The sequence below is a fragment of the Podarcis vaucheri genome (genome assembly GCF_965113315.1).
Source record: "Podarcis vaucheri genome assembly, chromosome: 5".
NCBI lineage: Eukaryota > Metazoa > Chordata > Lepidosauria > Squamata > Lacertidae > Podarcis > Podarcis vaucheri.
This window is the reverse complement of record NC_138763.1, coordinates 51,948,800-51,973,796: the sequence shown is the minus strand read 5'-3', so window position 1 is coordinate 51,973,796 and position 24,997 is coordinate 51,948,800. Positions and strand designations below refer to the sequence as shown.

General features: G+C 38.8%; 1 protein-coding gene across 2 annotated transcripts in view; it reads right to left on the bottom strand.

The window, feature by feature from the left end:
• NHLRC2 (NHL repeat containing 2) overlaps window positions 1–24,651 on the bottom strand; it is a 30,134-nt gene extending 5,483 nt beyond the window's left edge. The window contains exons 1-7 of one of the 2 annotated variants that reach the window (XM_082222584.1): window positions 24,447–24,651; window positions 21,840–21,992; window positions 14,193–14,648; window positions 13,477–13,598; window positions 11,781–11,910; window positions 1,152–1,251; window positions 267–498 (exon numbers count right to left, since the gene is read on the bottom strand). In XM_082222584.1, coding sequence (XP_082078710.1) covers window positions 267–498; window positions 1,152–1,251; window positions 11,781–11,910; window positions 13,477–13,598; window positions 14,193–14,648; window positions 21,840–21,992; window positions 24,447–24,612 — 1,359 coding nt within the window. In that variant the 5' untranslated portion in view covers window positions 24,613–24,651. Of the gene's footprint in view, window positions 1–266; window positions 499–1,151; window positions 1,252–11,780; window positions 11,911–13,476; window positions 13,599–14,192; window positions 14,649–21,839; window positions 21,993–24,129; window positions 24,404–24,446 lie in introns of those variants that run through there. The other variant, XM_082222583.1, reaches the window with a different exon arrangement.
• Window positions 24,652–24,997: the final 346 nt, after the last annotated feature.

Below are 24,997 nucleotides of genomic sequence, written 5' to 3'. Positions count from 1 at the left end.
GATTTTTGCTGAACATGATGGATCTTCAAACTATCAATTAAAAGCACAATAAAAGCATTAGCAGTTAAATCAGCTATATGAAGTTAACATTTTGGAATGACAGGGAAGGAGCACTATCACAGTGATCAAGTCTATATTAACAATTGCTATAATAACTTTTATAAGACATGAAGAGTCATACAAAATAAGCTAACACACCACATCCCTGCTGGGCATCCTGTTAAATCAAACCTGAGTAGGAACAGGAACAAACAGCAAGAACTTACCATTGGGTCTCTTTCTCCTCCTACAAGGTGTTTCACAGCTCCATCTTTCAGAGAAATGGTGCGCAGAGTGCTGCTTTCACTGTCTGCTACAAAAAGGTAGTTCCAAGGCTCTTCAGCAGCAACAGTCAGACCAGAAGGCTGGGCAAAGCCTGCTTTATGGGGATATGCATTATTTCGGTTCTCTTCATTTCCACTCCCAGCAAACCGAAGGCAGGTTCCTTTCTTCAAGTCACTAAAGGGGAGAAATAGGCATTTCCATGGGTCTTACCTTGTTAATTGAACAAGCAGCCTGTTTCCCCCCTATACTATCACTTACTGTAAATAACTTGGATACTTAAAGGGGAAAATCTTCATTTTTTGCTTTTTACTCATTTTGAGGTAATCCGTTTTCTTTCTTGCCTCAAATGTTTCATTGGGAAAACAAGCAGGCCCTGTCCCCTTTTACCTCTGGCTATGCTTTTCTAAGTATACTAAGCAAAAAATACTGACCAACAAATACACTTGCTTCGGTGGAAGCAAGAGCGTTTATGAACCAAGTGCTGATTGATCAGAACTGTTTGGATAATGAAGTAAAAGATGGAGAAATGTAAATGCAGAAAAGTACAGCAAGATGTGATGCCTAATATTTATCGCATTTATATCTCACCTTCTTCTGTAGGAGCTCACGGTTCTCCTCCTCTTCATTTAATCCCTACAATCCTGTTGTTAGACTGAGATGTAGTGACTGGTTCAAGGTCACCCACTGATCTTCATGGTCAACTGAGGATTTGAACCTTCGTCTCTCAGGTCTTATTCTGACACTCGAACCGCACCTAGTAAGTCTACACATTCCACCCACCAATTATTGGCCTGGTGTTTCTAAACATGTTTAACATTCTAGCTTACCTTCCTTTTGGTAGTTTTCCACATTCTAACATGAGTGCCCAGATTTGATGTGTTCCTGCCATGGCAATCCACAGAACATCATCTTCATGAGTTGATGAAACTATAAAAAAGGATTAACATTGGATGAGCTCTTGTTGGAAGGTCTTCTCACATTTTTCATTAAAAAACAACAACCACCCAGTCCAATACTTTTCGAATATTCAGCCATTCAGTAAGATAACATAATCATATGTTGGTATTATTGAATGTACAGGGGGAAATGGAATAAATATAAGAATTGAAGGGGAAATGGTAAAAAAAAAGGTATAAGTTTTGTTCATAAGAGGCTCGTGCTTTTCAGAGGCAAGCCGATAAAAAGAAAACTGCCAAAACAAAAACGAGTACACAATGGTATTTAACATTGTGGAAGATGTGGAAAATATATAATGAAAATTAATTTGTAAATCTGTGTGGCATATGGTAAACACTCAGAATTCAGAAATCTTTGCAAACTCTTTGCCACACAATTATTATTTATTAAATTTATACCTCAACCTTCCTCCCAAAGGAGCCCAGGGCTGCAAACACACAAGCAACAAAACAATTCCAATATATAAAAACAATTCCAATACAGAAACCATCTGGAAATGAGCTCTCCTTAAACTCTTGTTGAAGGAGGAAGGTCTTCAGCAGGCACTGAAAAGACAACTGGGATGGTGCCTAATATTCAATGGGAAGGAATTTCAAAATAGGTGTCATGACACTGTATTGGGCAGAATGGGCCTCCTGATAAGATGATATCTGCAGTGACTGATTGGGCATCTAAGATATGAGACAATATTTCACTACAGAAACCTAAATGTTTATGTCACACAGGTTCAAAAGCACAAATATAGAAAGTTCTAGTCAGAAATTGCATCATCTGTCAAAGCTTGGTAAAATGTGTCATTCAATAGCAGAACTAAGAAGAAAACCACTCTTCTTAGAAGCACAATTTCCTTTTCCCCTGTGGGGCGAGTACAGGAAAAGGAAGGGAGAGAAAGTCATTATAATTTCCTCTGGAAACCTAGGTCAAAACCTCCACAGTCTTTCTTGGCCAGTAAAAGCAATGACATGAGCCAATAGGACGAGATACGGAAAGAGAAAGGTACTTTGTACTAACTTAATTCTGTTATGCATAACTTCAAATACAAATAAATACAAAAAAATACAAAAAGTTCTTCTTTGAGTATTACACCTCCAGCACCTATCTGCATTGGACAATGAAGTTCAATATACCAAAAATATTAATCTTTGCTGGATCAATCTCAACTAAAAAAAATCCAATAGATTCTAAAGCCATTTCCTATTGTTTAGGCTATATGATACATTCTAATCTTCTATTGCACACCTCTATTAAGATCCTGAACTTCTATCTTACAAAGATCCAATAAGCATTTATAAAGAGCAGTTATGGGTTCAGGATCCTTCCTTTCCTGAACAACACAGGATTTCCCCCTGAAAGGTGATGAACACATTTATTTATAATAATGCTTCATTTGAAAGCAGAGTGCATTCTGGTGGACACTTTTAGGAACTAACATTTGGGCTTGATAACTGAAATACTGCTGCATAGTGCTGCAATCCTATGCACCCTGGCTTGAAAATACAGTCCACTAAAAATCAGCAAAACTTTTTTTTTTTCAAATAACCATGCATAAAGATTGAGATGTCAGTGTATTTTATTTCCCCCCCAAATTTTATTGATGTAAACTTTCTCTTCAAAAGGTCAGTTAGTGCTGTGGTGTCACATGCAAAAGTACAGTAGACACATTTTATGTAAATTAAGCATGCTTAAAATTCAATGAACATAAAAGAAAACAATTCAGTGGTTTTACTCTTTGATCACATATGGAATGCTAACTAAGATACGCTTTCCGCTTCTTCAACTCTCAGTTAATCAGGCAAAACCAGGGGTGATCCATAGCATTGCCGGTTTCGATTCAAACTGGCAATGCAAAGGAACGTATTTCCTTTGTGGGCACAGCGCAAGCTGTGCTTGCAGACGAACAACCTTTGTATTGCCAGCTAGAATTCAAGCTGGAGATGCAAAAGAATATTTTTGCTTAAAGCAAGCCCTGCTTTGTCGGGTAGGTAAGAGACATGGTTGCTAAGGAAAAACTGGGAGCCTTAAAAGTGCACTCCCAGCTGTTCCTTGGCAAGCAAGGCTTGCTGTAACTGCCTATCAGCAAGTCTGCTTGGGCAGAGAATGATTGTGCTTTGGAGTTTCCGATCAGGAACTTCGTAGCACAGCCAAACCTCACCCCAAGTGGAGTTCCCTCTAAGCACTGATCAACTAACTGGTCCTGACAGCAAGTCTCACTTGCTCCCAACCGATTCTTTCCAGCCACGCCACTTCCTGTACAACACCTGGCATCACAGGTGATGTCAGGAATGGGGCAGGTAGGCATCGTTTGGGGAAAGCGGTCTTACAGACCAAACTGGAATCTGCGCTGGGCCTAATCTGATCTATGGGCCAGAGGTTTTCTATCCTTGGGCTAAACTGAATGCTCTAAATTTTTAATACAACTAAGGCTACCTCAAATTATATTTTATCTTGAATGAGATTTATGGTAACGATATTATTTGCAGACGATATTTACCTACTTGATTTCCCTGTACAGCAGGGATGGTCAATTTTCTATGAAAACGGATGCCACATTATTCCAAACAGCTGTCAGGTCTATAAAAAAGTTGGCAGTTGGAATCTGATAGGTATGCAGCACGTGCACTCAGTCATAACACTGTACTGGACACAAATATGTCATTAAAAACTGCTTGAGGGGCTGTATCTAAGCCACAGACTGCCAGCTGACAATCCCTGCTCTAGAGGAAAAACAAACAAAAGAGAGGAAGACAAACTTTCCAGTTTGCCAGTTTATAGGCATGATCTAACATCTGTTCCAATTACCAATCAAAATGTCACAGGATCTTGATAAATACAATTATGAGGCTCTATAAACTATATTTGTAAAATAAAGGTGCCTATTTTGCACAATGGAAGATATTTGCGATCTTTACAGAGATTAAAAAAACAAAGTTGCCCCCTTTTTTTGTAAGCACTACACTCAATACAGCACAAAGGTGCCCAGTATTTCATTATTTTATAGCACAACGTAGGATTGCAGCACGTGCTATTCTTCTACCGGTTGCTTTAAAATAAAATAAAAATACTGTCACACAGTCATTATGGGCTGTCCTTGCAACTCCTGTAGGTTGTTATTGGTGAACAATGTATTACCACACACGCAGGTCCCACTTTCTGAACACTTGCTATGTGAAAGTTCACTAATCCAAGCCTCATTATATGCATGGCTGATTCAGATATCTGAACAGCCAGAGTCTGCACACATTTTGTGATTATTTTGTGCTTTGCTCATTGGTGGTAGCCATTTTTGGCCAGAAACCATGCAGGGAGGGAGCGGGGAGATTGGACAAATCAGGGAACAGAAGAGCTGGAGAAATCAGTTATTCTTTTGTCTCTACAGTGGACCCTCTAGATATGAATTTAATTTGTTCTGGGGGTCCAAGCGCATACCAAAAGATCTGTATCCAGAGGCACCGCTTCTGCGCACACACACGGTGTGATAGAGCGCTTCTGCGCATGCGAAGTACTTCCGGGTTTGCCACTTTTGCAACCTGAAGTTTATGTTACTCGAGAGTAACGTTACCCGAGGGTCTACTGTATTTTGCTTGTTGGCAGCAGTCATTTAAGGAAGAAACCATGGAGGGACAGGGGAGAGAGATTGGACAAATCAGAGTTTAGAAATGTTTCCATTGTTTACACCTTCCTACAGCTCTCCAAATACAAATCATGGGTATTTCTTTTCACTTATAAAAATTCTCCCCCCTCCCTGTAATTCTGGGATTTTTTGCTGTATAGAAATTTATATCTATTGCAATATAGCACTGAGGTACAGAAAATTGTAACATACACCTGGCCTAGGAAGCGTTAAGATAATTAAAATCATTGTTCAGATTTCTAGGCAGATTGTTAAATATGCATATCAAGATAAAAAATCATTGTATTTTAGATTTTATGGAAGCATTTTAAATACAAAGTAGTGTCTTTCCATAAAAAAATGGCTATGTAGTAATAAAAAATTAGTCAGATCTTCCTCTAAGAAAATTACTTCTGCAAGAGATCCTAGAAAGAGTACATTTCCTACTATATTTCCTGAGAGATTTTGGAACAAAAAGGAGTCTTTTGTGACTCAAAACATGCATTCCATCACAAGAAGTGACGCAAACAACATTTTAAAAAATCAAACAGAAAACGGAAACTTGTATGGCTTTTGTCACTGAGCAAAGAAAGAAAAAGAAACTGTATTTAATATGTGCTATATTAAAGGAAGGAAGGAAGGAAAAACAATTACCATATATAGCTGTACCTCCTCAAATATTTTATAAAACACTCATTGTATTCCACAGTTCTGAACAGAGTTATATTGAGATTCTCACTGCTTTTATAATCACATGCAGGATATGGCAAAGACTAAGGCCTTACTATATCACAACAGCCATTAATAGTCCAAAAATCCGGGAAATAATTGGCTTTGCTCAATGTCTACAAAACAAGAGCTAAAATACAGAAGTATTTTATATAGTCTCCCTTAGTTTAAACAATAAGCTTATTACAAAATAGTTTCATCTGGCCCATGAGCAAGGAATGTTATTTTTTAATCTAAAGTGGACATACTGCAGATTTTTTTTTAATACAACAGATGAGCCTTATTGAAAAATCCCAGAGGAAACCAAAATATTATACTTAAACATGTCTCTCACTATGCTAGTAGAATCCCCAGTTACACTTTACAATCCTTCTATGGATTTACCTAAAGCACTTTTACTATGAAACAGCTACCCTAATAAAAATAATAAAGTAATTCCTTCACTTTTATGCAGCTAAACTCCACATTCCAGCTAAGGAGTAGTTTCAAAGCAACAGCTTATCCTTATTAGGGAATATACATTCTCATTGCCAGTGCTGTTTGCAGTATCAAAGCATTTTATTTTTGCTTTGCGATTACAGCTCCACTGTAAAGATGAATCAACAATAAAATGCAGATAGTGATGGATTAATAGTCCTCTTAACTGCATTCCTTTTACCTTTCCTGTAAAAAGAGTCATTTTCATTCTATCTAAGAATTCCAAGATAACAATTTCTCTATAAATGGATTGACTCAGGTAGGCAATATATATGCCAGCTTTCTCCACTATCAATAGTGTGCAGCAGCCCATCCTATTTACCATCCTAGTTACTTGGGGGGCGATCTCCCTAGTAGTCCCAACACAACAGGCCAGGGAAACAAAGGACTGACCTACCTAGTAAACCTATGCCTAGGGATGTATCACTTTAAACATGATGGAACACTGCACCATACAAAACATCCCTTGACACAAAAACTAAATTTGGGGAAAGGGTTATGGCTTGCAGTATATCTGGCACATTTCAGCTGTGTGGAAATCTTTATTTTTTGAACACATATAGATAACATTCCATTAAGTGAGCCCTAACGATAATCTGAAGTTGTAAATCTGACACAGGTTGCCACCTCAAAGAGAATCGGGCTTGTTTCTCATTCTCCCATCTCTCTTGGGCAACAGATATGGATCACAAACAAGGGAAACTGCAAACTGATAGTGTCTAAATAATAATAATAGCTGTCACTAACACCTCACTTTTCCTCTAGGGAACTCAAGATGCCATGTGAGGTTGTATTAGCCTCACAACACAGAGGTAGGTAGTTTAGACTGAGAGACGGTAACTTTCCCAAGGCCGCTCCCTCACTTCATAGTTGAGCAGAGATTTGAAGTTGGATTTTTAAAATCCAAAGTTAGTAACAGTGACACCACACATTGACTTTCACACAGGGCTATTGAAAGAGCCAGGTATGTTTCTCTATATTCATTCTTTCCCAGAGAAAGGAACTGCCCTATAAGAGATTTCATTAAAATCTTTCAAGCGTTCAGTTTGCATCCCAAGCTATTCCTCTGTACACAGTGGGTAAACATACTTTCAACAAGTAAAAACATGACCAGAAACAGCAGCTATTTCTACTTATTTGTTTTAAGACTCCAGATTGAATAGCTCTAATGTTAACAAAGTTTATCAACATCCTTCCACTGTTCTCTTTCCACCACATTACAGCCTAAAATTAGGGCCTGGTTACAGTGTGCCAAAGAGCCTTTGCTTCCCTGCATGAAATAAAATCTAGTGTATTCAACACTGCTGGGGGGTTGGTTGCTTATTTTTATCAATACTGTTGCTTGATTGCTCGAATTGTTCAGTTTTATTTGGTTATAAAGTGCTTTGGTTGAGTTTATGTTAACAAAATGGTGATTAATATATTTGCATTACCTGATTTCTCATTTTGGAAACAAATTCTTTATCAATACAGTGGCACTAATTCAATGAATAAGATCAGCATACATATTAAAGCAAGTTGGATTTAAATTCACCTCCAGGGAAAGTCTTGAAGGATTCTACTCAACTCGGTTTTACAGAAATTTCACAGAAGTGTAATCAACCTGTTTTTACAGAAATGAGGCAGTAATGCTCATTTACATACCGATATGGCACACAATTGCACCATAGCACAATACAGTAACGCTGCAATAAATTACTCTCCTTAAACCTGAAGTATGATGATGCATGGCACTGTCAAGTGATTTACTCATTGTTGACCTTGGCAATGTAGAAACAATTAAAGTCTGCTGAACTTTGCATAGATTTGTTGTACAGTTAATTGTAGTGGCACACAGAAAAGTTTTATAACTATTGCAGGCATGGGTTCAATTACCCTTTTACAAGTGAAATGAACCTGAAGTATCACCATTAAAATGCTGTCTGGTTCAAAGGATCAGCCTCAATTTTCTCCCACATCCCTGAAGTACTACTTAATCATGAGACAGGTAGGGAACTGAAACCAGGTTTGGCTATGTAGCAACTGTATGTTTCTAAATAAATTTTTTTTTTAAATAATTGTCTTTTAAAATATTCACATTTCTGTCTGCAGGATACAAGTGCAGGGTGAAAATTATCTTACAGCAAAGTTCAGTTATTTACTTGCAAGCAGAGTGCATACAAATTATGATATTGCAATGAACCAGCCCTTTCTTAACTTTTCTGACAATATGAAGACAAACAAAACCAACACAAATATCTGTGATGAATTTAAGTCATACTTCTACCTATGACAGGGATGGGGAGCCTTTTCGCACCTGAGGCTCACATTCTCTTGTGGGCAACCTTCTGCATAACAGTGGTAGGAGGTGCAAGACACAAAAATTGGTTTATGTGACTCTTAAGCTTGTACACTAGGTTACAGTCCAGCTACACAAAAGATCAGTGTTCCCCCTACCACCACCACACATCTCCATTGAAGCAAGCAAGAGACCCTATCACAGTTCAAGGACATCACAGTTCAATATTACAGCTGAGCAAAAGAACTCAAGGAGGCAAAATGCAACTCTTAGATATGCAACTCTTAGATGTGAGATGGGCGCACAAACCCCAGAGTCTGTCAAGACTGGCCCGTTCGGGCAGGGGTACCTTTACCTTTACCTTTTAGATATGCACAACAGGAAGAAAAATCATAATGATAAAAAGTCTTTCCAAAATAGCAAACTGTATACAGTGTAGGGAAAAGAGATCAAATGGAGTACAGGTTATCACCACCACCATTTAAGCAGAACTCTTTCGTGCAGTTAAAGAGAGGTCTAATACAGCTCTTTGCATAGAGTGTGCAACAGGCTCTCTATCTCTCCATTTCAGCTCAATCTGATACCTGTCTCCTGCCACATACACTTCTAATACATAAATTATCAATGCCACTTAACAAAGCCATTAACAACTTGGAACCAATTTGCCTATGAGATCACCTTACCCCACATGAGCAAATTCTACCATTTCAATCAGCATAATTTGTTCTACTACAAGTGCCACACCATACCTATTCCACATCTGCAAGAACTTGGTCATTTACTATGACAGCACCTACATTTCTGAACTCCCTACCTATTGATATTATTCAGGAGCTTTCACCGAACACTTTTTGGTGCATGTTAAAAACATGTTTTGTTCAGACAAGCCTTCCCAGATGCTTAGGAAGTTGAGGTAATTTTAACATGTTTTAGTATTTTAACTTTTGTATGTTTTGAAGTACAGTTGTAATTTTATTGTTTTATCTTCTTGTAAAACCACAGAGCCTAGGGCTTGCCGATCAGAAGGTCGGCGGTTCGAATCCCCGTAACGGCATGAGCTCCCGTTGCTTGGTCCCAGCTCCTGCCCACCTAGCAGTTCGAAAGCACATCAAAGTGCAAGTAGATAAATAGGTACCACTCCAACGGGAAGGTAAACGGCGTTTCCGTGTGCTGCTCTGGTTCACCAAAAGCGGCTTCGTCATGCTGGCCACATGACCCGGAAGCTGTACGCCAGCTCCCTCAGCCAATAAAGCAAGATGAGCGCAGCAACCCCAGAGTCGGTCACGACTGGACCTAATGGTCAGGGGTCCCTTTCCCCCTTACCTTTAAATCACTTTGAGGTGTGTGTTTTTTACACAATCATGCTGTGCATACATTTTAGAAAATAAATATTCACGCATATAGTTCATTAGGACTATATTCCTTGTTCCCTGCTAGTTTCAATATAGTTTACTTAAGACTATGTGTGCTGGCTGATGCTTTTATAAATAGATGTAACTGTGTACCAAAATGCATATATTTTGGAATCTATGTTATACATGCAGATCACAATGCCTGGGTCATAGCTGCCTTCTTTCTGAAAGGCACAGAGCTATCAAGAACATTTCACACTTCAGTCAAAAGTGCATTTAGCACTGCTTGCTTTCAGTGGCACTGAATAAAAATAGAAAAGAATGGTGCAGAAAGCTGAAATGTACATGACCATTAATAAAGTGCTAAGACTCCAAAACTATGTATATAAAATTCTGTTCAAGAACTCTAAAGCAGTAAAATATGCTACTTTAACAAAGCATGATAAAAAGGGGAAATAATTGAAAGTTTGAACAAAATGTTCAATGTTCAAACATCACACTAAACTTAATTTAACATGATGTGAACAAGCCACAGCAAACCTCAAGCTCATGCACACACAACTTGCTTTGTTCCTCCTGTGCACCTGGGAGGAATTTGGACCTCTCTTTCCTCCTTGCTTGCTTTTATGATTGACTATCTGGGCTTTTGGCATTAGTGTAAAAAAGAAAAGAAAAGAAAAATCCCTTACAAAATAGACAGCTGGCATAGTTAACTGAATTTCACTTGTTATCTCCTTGGGTTAGTAGTCTCAAACAGATGGGGCAAAAGAGCAAATGTTGGGCATAGCCACTGTTATAAAGTAAAAACTCTTTATCTTTAGAAGTATTTCTTTTCTCACAAAATAGACTGCATGAATTCACTACATATGCAAGAGAGTGAGCATGGCCCAGTACAGGGGAATACTTCCTGTTGTTATTAGACAGCAACAGCAGCTTTGCGAGAAATCAATATTGTGTGATTTCCACAATCAGGATCAGCAAGCCCTCCCATTGTGTGTCTGAGGTATAGACAAAAGACTATGGTACTTGATCAAATGCTTCTATAAAGATACTGTGTTGAAAGTGCACTGTTCCACAAATGGACAACTTACAGGATCTGTACCAGCCACAAAGGGAGTCAAGCAAGGGTGTATTCTAGCCCCGGCACTGTTCAACCTATATATAAATTATATTACAGATAGGTAGCCGTGTTGGTTTGCCATAGTCAAAATAAAAAAATTCCTTCCAGTAGCACCTTAAAGACCAACTAAGTTAGTTCTTGGTATGAGCTTTCGTGTGCATGCACACTTCTTCAGATACACAGAAGCGAGTATCTGAAGAAGTGTGCATGCACACGAAAGCTCATACCAAGAACTAACTTAGTTGGTCTTTAAGGTGCTACTGGAAGGAATTTTTTTATAAATTATATTGCCCAGTGTCTAACATCTCCAGTGTATCATGCCCCTAAATTGGCTACAAAACCCATCTCAATTCTATTATATGCAGCTGATGCCATTTTTCTATCCCATACAAAAGTAGGCCTAAAAAGACTGATGATGGCATTGTCAGGATTTTGCCTGAGAGTACAGCTGGTTGTGAATTACTAGAAAGCCAAAGTCATCATTTTCTCAAGAAACTACAGAGCCCATAGATGGTGCATGGGTAACCAGCTAATTGAACAGGTCAAAGTTTTCAAATATCTTGGCCTCGTTTTCCAGTCTATGGGGTCATGGGGAGCAAACCAGAATGTGCAAAAGAAAAAGCGCCCCAAAGCATCCCAAAATTCTGACATGCTTTTTCTACACAAAAGGTGGTAAACATATACCATCAGTCCTGGAATTTTATATAACTGACTTTTTATTTCTATTCTTTGTATATTGTATTTTCTTTTATTGCTATAGCCAATGGCTGACGCAAATAAAGATTCATTCATTCTTTCTGAGCTTGCCTGGAGTCAAGTGTGTCTCTGTACTCTCTTTAAATGACAGTACTCTCTTTAAATTAGTATTATGCCACATAACCACAGCAGCCACGCTGTGTTACAACATCACATGACAGACATTCATTAAAATACCTGATGTTCCAAAGACTACATCCCATGGCGAACTAATAGGCTGTTCCTCCCCTCTGGCTCCTCCTTCCTTATCTGTGCCTTGTAATCCAACTCCTGCAACAGTGCTCACCATCTCTAACTGGAGGTCAATCTAGAATGAAATCAGAATAATTTTATTTGCTTTTTATGTTACAGTGGTGCCTCGCAAGACGAAATTAATTCGTTCCGCGAGTTTTGTCGTCTTGCGATTTTTTCCGTCTTGCAAAGCACGGTGTCGGGAAAGTTTTGGAAAAGCTTCAAAAATCACCAAAGTCTTTAAAAACCTCAAAAAAGGCTACCACACCGCGTTCTATGAGTTGCTCCTCGAAGTCAAGTCGCAACTGTATTAACGGTGTTAAGAAAAAGGAAACAAACTTGCAAGACGTTTCCGTCTTGCGAAGCAAGCCCATAGGGAAATTCGTCTTGCGAAGCACCTCAAAAAACCCATTTGTCTAGCGAGTTTTTCGTCTTGCAAGGCATTCGTCTTGCAAGGTACCACTGTATTTACCAAGTGTGGAAAAAATATGCTACTCTCTATTGTCTTAATGTGTCTTTATCATATTTTATTGCTTTATAAATATTATAAAAAACCTGGAGACTTTCTAAAATAAAAAGTCTAGTAAATCAAATCAATTGCCTTCCATGTTCTTCAGATTTGAAATACAGTATGATGGGTAGGTAGGGGAAGCTGATTAACTGAATTTGTCTTTTATAGTTCTTCACATGGATCTATCTTTAATTCTTAAAAATATTCTTGAAATATTACTGAAATGTTACTGGTCTTAAGAAAAAGGTAACGGATAAAGTAATGTATTCCCATAAAAATAATAATGGTGTTTATTAGTAAGAGAAATATTACGATGTCACTGAAAAGAACTTCTACAGGTTATTCAACATTCATAGGCCTAATCCACGCTGTAAAATTATAATTGATTGAAACATGTACAAACAGTACATGATAACCCGGACAGAAATCAAAAGGAAAATACTAAAATCCTAATTTTACATAATTTAAGTTGTAAGCGGCCTGAATAGCAAGGAGGCATGGTAACAGTTTATATTATTATTATTATTATTACTATTACTATTATTATTATTATTATTGGAGATTTAGGCCACAAACTTTGACTTGGACATCTTATGTGCTCTTGCTCATAGCACACTCCAATTCAAAATGATGTGGGCCAAACTATAATGTGCATATTCATTTGTGAGGTGTATATATGGTCTCATGTGAGGAGTCTGGCATTCAAGTGAGCTGAATGAGATAACCAGTTTCATCCCAGCCCTATAATTCCATTGCTCTGCTGAGTAATGATAGTCTCTTGATTATATTCCTAGATATTTCCTAGAGGGAAGGGAGACAAAACACATGGTTTTGTAGAGTCAAAATGCAATTATTTAAAAATGGAACTGAGAAATCATGGCACACAGCATTATTGCATTCCATTCTCTTTAGGAAAGCATTAAACTGTTGTACCTAATAACTTTCCTTAAAAGCATATGTGAAAAGGAAAAGAAGTCTGTTCCAAATACTTTGGAAACATGTTTATAAATATTAGACAAGATTCTACTTTCAGATACATTGCATAGTTACTTTCACATCCATTTTACCAATGTAACTCATAAGAGAATTTGGCCATTCTCCTATAATTTTTTTCTAGCTAGGAAAGTTTACCTTCCTAATCAGATGGTTTTCTGTATCTGCTACATAAATAATATTGTTCTTTATAGCCACTCCCTGCGGAGAACTGAATAATGCTTCTGAAAATGTCCCATCTTTTCTTCCACTGTTTGGTCCTGAAAAGAAAACAAAACAAAAAAGAATTAGAATTTGCATCAAAAGATTAACCGTACGTAAGCGTAAAAGCTGATAGAGTTCAGGAGCAAACCTTTACCCAATTTTAGAAGTCAACCTAAAATTAGAGAGCCCTGCATTGTTTAATTATTTAAGAGTTTGTCATTTATCTTCTTCAAGGAAAATGTATATTATTGTAAAAGAATATTCATATTTAAAATGTACTTGTGCAAATGGTCTTGAAATTTGATTTGTACACTTTCCAAATAATATTTTGTAGGCAATACAATAAAAACAAACCAGCTGCAATTACAAGGATTTTCTTTACAGCAAAACCTCAAGTTTCAACTTTTGCAAGGCATTACACAGCTGTAAAAACAGAATTAAAAGCATTTACCGTACCTAGTCGGAAGCTCAGAGCAAGTAACAATTCACTTGTGGCAGACAACATGCTACACTCTGCACAGAAAACAGTTTTTAAGAACACTTTTACTAGTACAGTACTAGAAAGGGTACCAGCGGCACAGAATTCAAGATCTGCCATGACAGCATAAAAGCTAATATGAAAGGCTTTCCTACATTTAAGTTCTCCTCACCTCCAACAGTGTACAGAATTTGACCGTTTTTCCTGACAACCACAATCCTGTGATGTCCAGTATCTGCTATTACCAATCTGTCCCCAGAGTTGTCCACTGTAATTTTGCCGGGAAAGAGCAAAGGCGAAGGTGGCAAATAGTCTCTATAGAGCTGTGCTCTAATTTTATTAGCATTGATTTGTCCTTGTTCTCTATAATACTTTAGGGCTATGGATGTAAATAGAAATAATTTGTCCTTGTGTCCTTCACCAACCAGAGTGAACAGCATATTCCCACGAGGTCCAACAATGATCAAGGTTGGCCAGCAGGATACTTCTAGCTCATGCCAAAGAGTTGCATCAGCATCATTTACCACGGGATGAGTGATGTTGTATCTAAGGACAGCACTTTTGATGTTATCCAGAACCTTTTCATTTGGAAATTTCGCCGAATGGACACCAACCACAAGGAGACCATCTGAAAGCACAGATAAAACACACACACATATTAAATGCTACTTAAAGGCAATAAAAAAAGATTTAAATAAAGTGCAGATAAGGCTGGATCAAAGGCAAGTTCCCTAAATGGTTATATGGAACTCTAGACTAGATCATTTTGTAGTTATTCGGCATATGGGGGAGGGGGGACAGTTCAGAAGCTCAGGTTTTAATCCTCACAGTAGGACTGAGTTCCACTGAACATTATGGAATTTAGTTTAGAGCAGATATGCACAACATTTCACTGTTAGTATTAGGAGAAAGAATTTGCTTTGTACATCTATGACCACAAGGAAGAACATATCAAAGATCCCAACTGAATGAGAAAAAGGGCCATTAATTAAATGAAACCATCAGCTATGGGAGAAGGGGTAAAGAAGGGAATCAAGAATAGGTTTGCAGGAATTGAGGAATCAAAAAAGCATTTGTAACACAATAGTTGAAACTTCCACACAGAAATGGGCACAACCACAATGTATGCGGGCCTTGAAACCCAGAACTGGCTTAGTAAGGGATTTAAAATTAGGAACAAAAATTAAGTGAGCTATATTTGCATCCTTCTCCTTATAAAAAAAAAATACTGGCTACATTCTCATCCCAAACTGCAATCACAAAAGAGCAGCCTCCCTTTCTCTGATTTTTTTAACTCCATTGGCTACAGCTCCTGGTTCGCTGGTTCACACAATATGCTAAGACAAACCTTTGCTCAGCACATGGAGCAAAAGAGACAGAAAAAGGGCTTTGTGTCATACTTGCATAAAGATGAAAGCCCATAGGCTTGGATGTGGAGGATGTTTATCTGCAATCATAGAGGGCCTATTATAATGTTTAGTGCTACTGCAATCCAGGCCTGATGGTCAGTCATTTGTCAACAGTTCACATCAATCTTAGAGAACATTCAGCCTTCAATGACCAGAGCAAGCATCAAAACAACATTGTAAAGTTTTTCCTAGTTCGATTGCAGGTATGTTACTACCTCCTCACAATGCCAACATTCCTGGAATTGAGTTTTCCAGAGAGTCAAGCTTGTAGTTCTAAAATTCAGTTATCATTATCTGGTTTCATTACTTTTTAAATATATTTATAAATGTAAATATATCACTGAAACCTTGCCAAGCAAACCTAGCATAGAAACAAGCTCAAATTAACATTCTGCATTAAATGTTTCACATATGAATAAATGTTGCATATAATTAACCAGTAATCCATGAAGCTACTCATCTCTCTAGGAACAGGAACTAATGTGCTACTCCACACCAACCTCAATCTACATTTCACCGAAGTGGGGTTTTTTAGCTATGGTTTTATGCTTTGCTAAAATATAGATGCTGATTTCAAAAACAAAAGCTGTTAGCTGCTTTGGAGACCGTACAAGGAAAGGCAGGGTATAAATATTTTAAATAAATAATGTTGATAAAAACTTATGTTCTCAAGCATTTAAGATAAAATATGAAAAAAACAATAAATTACACCAGAAAAGTTTCATGTAACCAAACTACTCTTTCTACTTTTATAATGTTTTTATGTCTATTGACACTTATCAAAAGATATACAAAAGTTCATACCCAATCCAAAGTATATTTTAATTACCAAAGAAAAAAAGAAAAAATAGAAACAAAAAGAAAAAAGATGAAAAAAGATGAAAAAAACTTCTGATTCTGTCAGTCAGCTAAGTATAGTAACTTGTTCAAAGTGCAGTGGTACCTCGGGTTACATACGCTTCAGATTACATACGCTTCAGGTTACATACGCTTCAGGTTACAGACTCTGCTAACCCAGAAAAATTACCTTGGGTTAAGAACTTTGCTTCAGGATGAGAACAAAAATCGTGCTCCGGTGGCACAGCGGTAGCAGGAGGCCCCATTAACTAAAGTGGTGCTTAGGTTAAGAACAGTTTCAGGTTAAGAAGAGACCTCTGGAACGAATTAAGTACTTAACCCAAGGTACCGCTGTATTCACTCACTAAAATCTAACTATTCTATTTTCTATAAGCCAATAGACATCTTCCAAGGACCATTTGTGTGTCAGCTGTACACCAGTATCTAACGCTCGTTATTTTATCATGTCTCAATGCCCCATGAACTGCTTTCCTAAGGAACTAAACTGACAGTGTGGAATTATGATACGCTGATACTTTTGTGAAATTTCCCATTCTTAAAATACATGCCAATATAAACTCATTACAGGGTGAATAAAAACCAGTAACAAAATATTCCATCTGTCTCCTGCAGAACAAAGCAGACTGCAAGAGTAGGGAAGCCTCCTAATCATTAGGCTGCTGGAGAAGGAATGAAGCTCTTAATACCTCCTCTGGTAAACTAGTAACTTTTGTGGGTTTATTTGTAAGGCTGTGCTTGGCACAATAATTAATTTCAGAATGCTAGGACTCAAAGTGTAAGGGAATGCCTAATCCCAGGAATGGGATTTGGTTCCTGTTAATCAGTGTTGAGGGAAAGGCTTTTAGCACATTTTTATAGAAATCACATGTCTACTGGGCTGAGCCCTGACATTAAACACAGGTTCTAATTCATTACATGTAGAAATTTGGGCTGCAATACTAATCCCACTTATCTGGGAGTATGCCCCAATGAATGTAGTAGGACTTATATGTGAATAGACATGGTTAGGATTGAATTGTTATTAAAAATGAATACTGTCCAATCAACTGTGGCATCATCAATCTTAAATTACTCTAAGAGCTTAAACACAATAGTAACCTTGAACTCATTTCATAAGTATTGAAAAATGGTATGAAAAAACTGGCACTATTAATCGTTAATGAGCAAAATGTACCACTAGGTAAAGAGACCCCTACCATTAGGTCCAGTCGCGGATGACTCTGGGGTTGCGGCGCTCATCTCTCTTTACTGGCCGAGGGAGCCGGCGTATAGCTCAGATCCGAGTCATGTGGCCAGCATGACTAAGCTGCTTCTGGCAAAACCAGAGCAGCGCACGGAAATGCCGTTTATCTTCCCGCCGGAGCAGTACCTATTTATCTACTTGCACTTTGTGCTTTTGAACTGCTATGTTGGCAGGAGCAGGGACTGAGCAACGGGAGCCCACGCCGCCGCAGGGATTTGAACCGCCAACCTTCTGATCGGCAAGCCCTAGGCTCTGTGGTTTAGACCACAGTGCCACCTGCATCCCTAATATACCACTAGTAATGTCTTATCAGTGAATAGTGGTGCAAATTTAAGGAGAAAAAAAACACTTCCACCCAGCCCTCCATCTGCAAGCAAATGATATCAATGTTTCAAAGATTTAACCAATCTGCCCTTCCCTTCCCAAAAGAAAAATAATTATTTCAACATTCTAATGACAGCTAATTTATAAAAAAATAGTTATATCACCCTTCCAGCTCCTTAAAACAGAAAATCTCACAAGAATTTCCCCTACCCTTCTGTTATGTAGTGTTGACAGAACATTACCATAAATAAGATTCTAGCAGTCTGCTCTGTTAACAGACAGAACCCTGTGGAAGGTGATAGCTATCTAATTTCAAGGCCTCTTCCCACACATAAGATAAACAATTCCAACTCTTCAAACTGCACTGCATTTAATTACATACCAAGTGGAACAGAGAACTTTAATTTCTTATTGATATTGAATTCAACTGCACCCCTTTTGCTTTCAATAGGGTCTGAAATAGGATAGCAAAACATTTCCATCTTGGATGTAGTCCAGTACTCTTTCATCCAAGCTTGGAATCAATTTTTAAATTCTGAGCTAGGGATTTTGTAAGAATAAGTGCACGATATAATCCTTACAAAACCTGGCAGCTTGTTGTCAGGCTCTGAAGACATGCTCATGACTTCAGGACAAGTTCTGCAATGGAGATTCTAAATACCATTGCTCTGCCTCTGGAATAAAAAATGGAACCGAAAATGAGGTACAGATTTAGTGCGCAGACTAGAGTTCCCAGATCTCTACTATTCCTTCCTGTTCCACTACCTAGACCTGGTGATATGGCAGATGAATACAACTTGGCCTGCACTCACAAGCAAGATGTATCTTAATAATTGTTTTGTCTCCTGCTTATAAAGTATACAAAAGCTATAGTCCTATGCGCACCGAAGTCCTTAGTGCTGAGTATGCATACATAGGATCAGTTTTTTAAATAAGGAATAGACAACATGTCCACGAAGGCTTTAACAGAAAAAGAAAAGATACCAAACCTACAAAATCTCTACAGATCAGATATATAACTGTAGCAGTATGTAGTGCCACTTCAAACATGAACAGAAAGGCTGCTGTTTGAGCACAACATTCACTCTGTATCATGGAGAAAATATTCATGCAAGAAGACATGCAGTAAACATTGTGCAAAGAGCTTGTTCAATGGTAGTTTCTGAGTAGTGTGCTTGCCAAATGCTTTCGCAGACCTTCTCTTCACACAATACAGTAGTCAAAGCAGAAATGCACACCAGCACCTTGATCCTAGCACTTCAAACTTGCGTTTCATTTATTTAATTCCAAATCAAACATCAGTCTCAGTAATTTAGGGAAAAAGTAATTCAGATTTGAGAACACTTATATCTAGTTGAGATTCCTGCATTGCGGAGGGTTTGTCTAGATGACTATTGGGGTCCTTTCCAAATATATCAAATGTAAAATTCTACTTTGTGAGGATGCAGTTGGATTCAATCTGCACTGAAAAGATTACACAATAGCAGCAAACTGGCCTTCTACCAAAGTATTTCTGTCAAGAAGCACTTCCTCATACAGTAATCCAACAGGCCATTTCTAAACTGTTGATGTGAAATGAATGTGCATTAGGGCTTAAAATAACCTTGTGAATGCCACACTGGATGCAGAAATAGCACTAGCAATGATAAGAGCAAGAACATATCTGATAAACATGCTAACTGGCAACAATTCATGTTCTAAAATACACCTACAAAATTCCAGATGTACACGTTAATTAAAAAAATGTGATGACCTTGACAATGTCACATAATAACTCATTGGGTTTACGATCTCCTATCACGTAAATATAATAATGGACTTTTGTTCTAAAACAGCTACTTGCAAGAGAATATCTGTAGCACAATAATATAAAATATGCACATCAGAATAGCAAGTTTATGCTAGAATTCTAAAATTAAGATATGTATTCCAGAAAAAAATGATAAATTTTAATTTTGCAAACTAGAAATTTGTACTTATAGTTTGCTTAAGTAAGACACTAAGGTTCATGCAACATGCCAATTATATACTACGCAGTAACAATTTCACACTTAAATATATTGGGTTGTATTTAACATAGCACTGAGGGGATAATTCTGTCAGTGTGAGAATGTTTTCTTCTCCAAATCAACAATAGAATTTGTTGACTAGAAATGTAGCAAGCTACTGGGTCTCCAAAATGGAGAGCTCTGGTTTAACAACTAGGATGAAACCATGAAGGAAGATTCTAGCCCATTTTCCTGGTTTGTTAAGCAATATATATCAAGCTAGCATACCTCAGTTTGCACATAACAGGAAACTTTCACTTAATACAATCCAGGATATTCATGCTGAAGTCAGGACACAATGGGAGGGGGGCAAAGGAGGAGAGCTTGGCCACAACACTTATTCCTGGCTTCACAAACTATGTTTTATGAAGAAACTAGGTCATTCTCAGTAAAGTGCAGTTGGGATTCCAGTAAACTGTACCCAAGAACGTACATTAATGTGTGTACCTAGAATCCTTCCTATGGAACATTGTCTAAGATGCTCTATATGTCAACCATCAGAACCTGAATGCAAAATTGCAAATTGTAGACGGAATCAAGATTTCTAATCTATCAGTCACAATCTCAGCCCGTTGGCTGCAAATCAAGCAGTGCTGTTACAAACCCTTTGACAACCAGATCAGGCTTACAGAACAGGTGGCACCCCAGATGCTGTTAAGATTCCAACACCATCATTCCCAGCCCAGCAGGGCACATCAAGCAAGTTCAAAGGTTCTACTTCCCTGCAGTGGACTATGCTTCCCCACCTATGTGCAGTGCCAGAATATGATTACTTATTGGGGTAAAACCAGTCAAAGCATAGGTTGATGATCACTAAATGGAAGATCATCAAGTAAAAAGGAACAATGTACAGTGGTACTTCGGGATGCGAACAGGTTCCGTTCTGGAGTCCCGTTCGCATCTTGAAGTAAACGTAACACGCAACTGTGTGTCTGCGTGGGTCGTGTTTCGCCGTTTCCGCGCATGCGCGTGTCGTCATTTTGACCGTCTGCGTATGCGTGAGCGGCGAAACCCAGAAGTAACGTGCTCTGTTACTTCTGGGTCATCGTGGAGCACAACCCAAAAATACTTATCCTGAAGCGTATTTATCCCGAGCTATGACTGTAGTCTCTTTAAATTATTTACAGTGCAATCTTATGTATGTGAGTGCCAATGATTTCAGTAGGGTTTAGGTTGCAATCCAACCCCACCATAGCTGTCAACATTTTCCTTTTTTTAAGGGAAATTCCCTTATTCCAAATAGGATTCCTCGCAAGAAAAGGGAAAAGTTGACAGCTATGAACCCCACTCCCCACTCCCTGACAGTGGGGCTTTGCAGAGGAGCAGAGAAACCATGGCATCTGCAGCCTGGTCATTCATAACAGCTACTGCAGAAGGAAGCAAGTATAATTGGGCTTGATTCCTTAGCCAGCTCTGGTTTGGACTCAATGCTGATGCAAGTGAGACTGTTTTGAGATCCAGCGGATCTGAGATTGGCTCACCCTGTCTCTGGAATGCCCCATTTAAATGTTTTATGCTGGTCCTCACCAGCGGGCCAACTGCCTGCCCATTTGGTAGGTGGTAGGAGGAGATTGGCACCAACAGAATGACATAAGTTTGTTTTTAATTGCTCTGCTATTCCCTAATAAGCACACATACGATTGCATCCAAAATTCAAACAGGAAGGAACAGAGCCAAAGGTTCTGGAGACTCCAGGGTATTTGTGATCAGATCAGCTTTTTCATTACAAAATTTTAAAAATGTTTCTTCTATAATGACAAATATACAGCAGGACATTACTTGGAACAGGATAGCAGAATACATGAAAATACATTCATTAAAAGAAAGTGTTTAAATTAATTTTTGACAATGCCTATGAGAGCTACTGAATTTATTCAGATCAAATGCTATAAAAGATTTACAGGGTCATCCAGAAAAAAAATAAGACTTGTTGATACCTTTCACAGAGTACTTCTGCTCTAACTCATGGAGATCAGGCAGTATGTGAATACAATTGATGCAACAGTAAGTGAAGAAATCTAACACCACCACTTTGCCACAAAGGTCTTTGTACAGAGACAGTGATTCTTCTGTATTCAGCCATTGTAAATCTGAAATTAGAGGGCAAATAACTCCATTACTTTCAAGAAGCAAAAGTGCAAGGAACTATGCAAATTCAAAAATAGCAGATGACTACTGCTACATTCAAATTAAAAAGAAAACTTTTCATACATACATCTACTTAATATTTCATAATCTGTATTTTTTCAGGACTCCCAAGATAACCAACCTAACATAAAACTGGAAAACTACCCTATTTCACATTCAGGCATGCTAACTTTCAAAAACAAACAGCCACACATCCAAAAGTATTTTTCATTTTGTTAAAGAATCTTTTTGACAACAAAATAATATTATTCAATTTTGATGTTGACATATATGATATATAACCATACACTAACTTGAAGTGGAGCTAATTCTTAAGCATCCACTTTCATAACTGGCAATTTTAACTCATAAGGAAAAGTAGTTGGCAGTTACTATTCTTTGCAAGGTGAAATAATAGTGGTCGGTTGGATTTTTTTACCCATCTTTCTTGTGGAATACTTCTCTATATATATACAATTAAGCACAGTTAGTTGGCATTATTACTTTGTTGAAATAACAGGTAATCTGAAGTAGTTTGAACCAATAAATTAGTGGGATGTAATACCAGTGTCGAAGTCTGAAACAATGAGAACAACTTGCATCTGCTACCTATCCAGCCACGACATTGTAGTGCCCGCCTTGCCTCACTTCAATGAGTTCCACTGGTGGTAGCTTTCACCTGTCATGTGGGTGGATGCACTGGGGTGATCCTCACTGGTGGTGCTAACCTACCAGCAGAGGCAGGCAGGACTGTGTGCAGGGATACTTCAACCAAACCAGTGACTGAGTTTGGGCTTTCAAATTTCAGTGGTCCTTTGCGACACCAAAATCTCTTCCTCCCCCCCCCCCCCCACATCATCATTGTTGCAGTGTACCCTCTTGGCTCAGTCTCCAGTGTGGATGAATTGGCTTCACTCCGCTAAATCCACCTTTGTCCAAACCCCCTCCAACACAGATGTGAGGGTTGGGATTGCACTGCCTCTTCTGAATAGACACATATTGCATTTCAACTGTGCATGGGGCAGAACTCTGCATGCAGCAAGGTAGTATGTTTCCGAGCACAATTCAAAGTGTTGGTGCTGACCTTTAAAGCCCTAAACGGCCTTGGTCCAGTATATCTGAAGGAGCGTCTCCACCCCCATCGTTCTACCCGGACACTGAGGTCCAGCACTGAGGGCCTTCTGGCTGTTCCCTCGCTGCGAGAAGCCAAGTTACAGGGAACCAGGCAGAGGGCCTTCTCGGTTGTGGCGCCCGCCCTGTGGAATGCCCTCCCATCAGATGTCAAAGAGAACAACAACTACCAGGCTTTTAGAAGACATCTGAAGGCAGCCCTGTTTCGGGAAGCTTTTAATGTTTGATGTATTATAGTATTTTAATATTCTTTTGGAAGCCGCCCAGAGTGGCTGGGGAGGCCCAGCCAGATGGGCGGGGTATAAATAATAAATTATTATTATTGTTGTTGTTGTTGTTGTTGGGCAGGGTATAAATAATAAATTATTATTATTATTATTATTGTTGTTGTAGTCATTGCTTTTTTATAGAATCATAGAATTGGAAGGGACCCTGAGGATCATCTAGTCCAACACCCTACAGTGCAGCTGTCCCATACAGGGATCGAACCTGCAACCATTGTCTTATCAGCACCATGCTCTAACCAACTGAGCTATCTGATCTCAGGCATCGGGCAGCCAAATATCCAATGATTCAGAGTAAGTACAAGTTAAAAAATAACTTTGGAGTAAACATGAATGGAGTTGCAGCTTTGTTTCCCAAGATAGTGAATAAATACAACATAATTACTGCCCCTGGATCTAAGCATCAGCTACTGAGATTACAGTTCCCACTTGTACCTTATGTATTTGCTGAAAGGGTGGAGGAAAAGGGAGTTGTCAACACTGATACTATTATTTTTAATCTGGAATGTGTTGCTTAACATTGCTTGCGACCAAAGAAAGAGTTTAAAGTGAATATGATGGGGGCCAGGACCATCCGTTTAATTCTGGATTATTTTTTAAAGATGTAAGAGAGACCCAGAATAATTTTGCAGGTGCAACTCTTTTCCACTTCTGCATGCAACTCTCTTTTCTATGTAGCTATTACCAATGCAGGTGCCTGTGTCCCCTTTCATTTCTGAAGAGAGGAGAAAAACTGGTGTATATACAGGGGGTTGGCGGCGGGGAGAAGAATGCAAAAGAGTTCTCTTAGGTTTCAAGATTGCAAAAACCCATTGCATTAAAAAAAAAAAATCCATTGCAAGCGTCGTTTGCAACATCTAGTTTCCAGCACCCAGAAAGAAAGAGACGATGAGCGGAAAGGGACGACAGGAGGAACACCAATTCGCGCTGCGAGAGCTTGAGGATGCGCGGAAAGGCTGGGCTTTTGGCGGAGGTCCTTCTCGTCCAATCCTCAAAGCTCACCTGTTCCGAACTCGGGGACTTTCAAATCCTGCTCCCAGGTGTCCACCTTCCGCAGGTGCTGATATACCAGGTTCTCCTTCTCCTGAGCCGTCGTCGCTTCCTCCAGCGCGCAGTCCAGCTGGCTCTGCGCGGGCAGAAGGCCGGCCAAGCCCCCGCCGGCCGCCATCTTGCCCCTCTAACTCCCTCCCGGAGAGAAAGAAGGAGAAAGAGGAGGACGCTGTTTACAGCTCTTCGCTTTCGCTTTCAGCACTTTCGAGAAACTGCTCTCTGGTCAGTGGAGCAAATCGCCATCACACGTCCTACCGTGGCGGGGGAAATAGGGACGTGGTAACAAAAAAATAAATCGGTATTTCGGACTAAATGGTTTTTGTTTTCCCCTTTTGTATTTCCAAAAAAAGCATCCCAAATCGCATATTCGACAAGAAATACACGGTCATCATAATTCCAAGTCAGTCGATTCGGAAGAAAGAAAGAAAATGGACACACTTGGAAAAAGGAACAATTTTTATTATTTGTATTTTTTAAAAAAAGGTTGAAGGAAATAAGAGGGT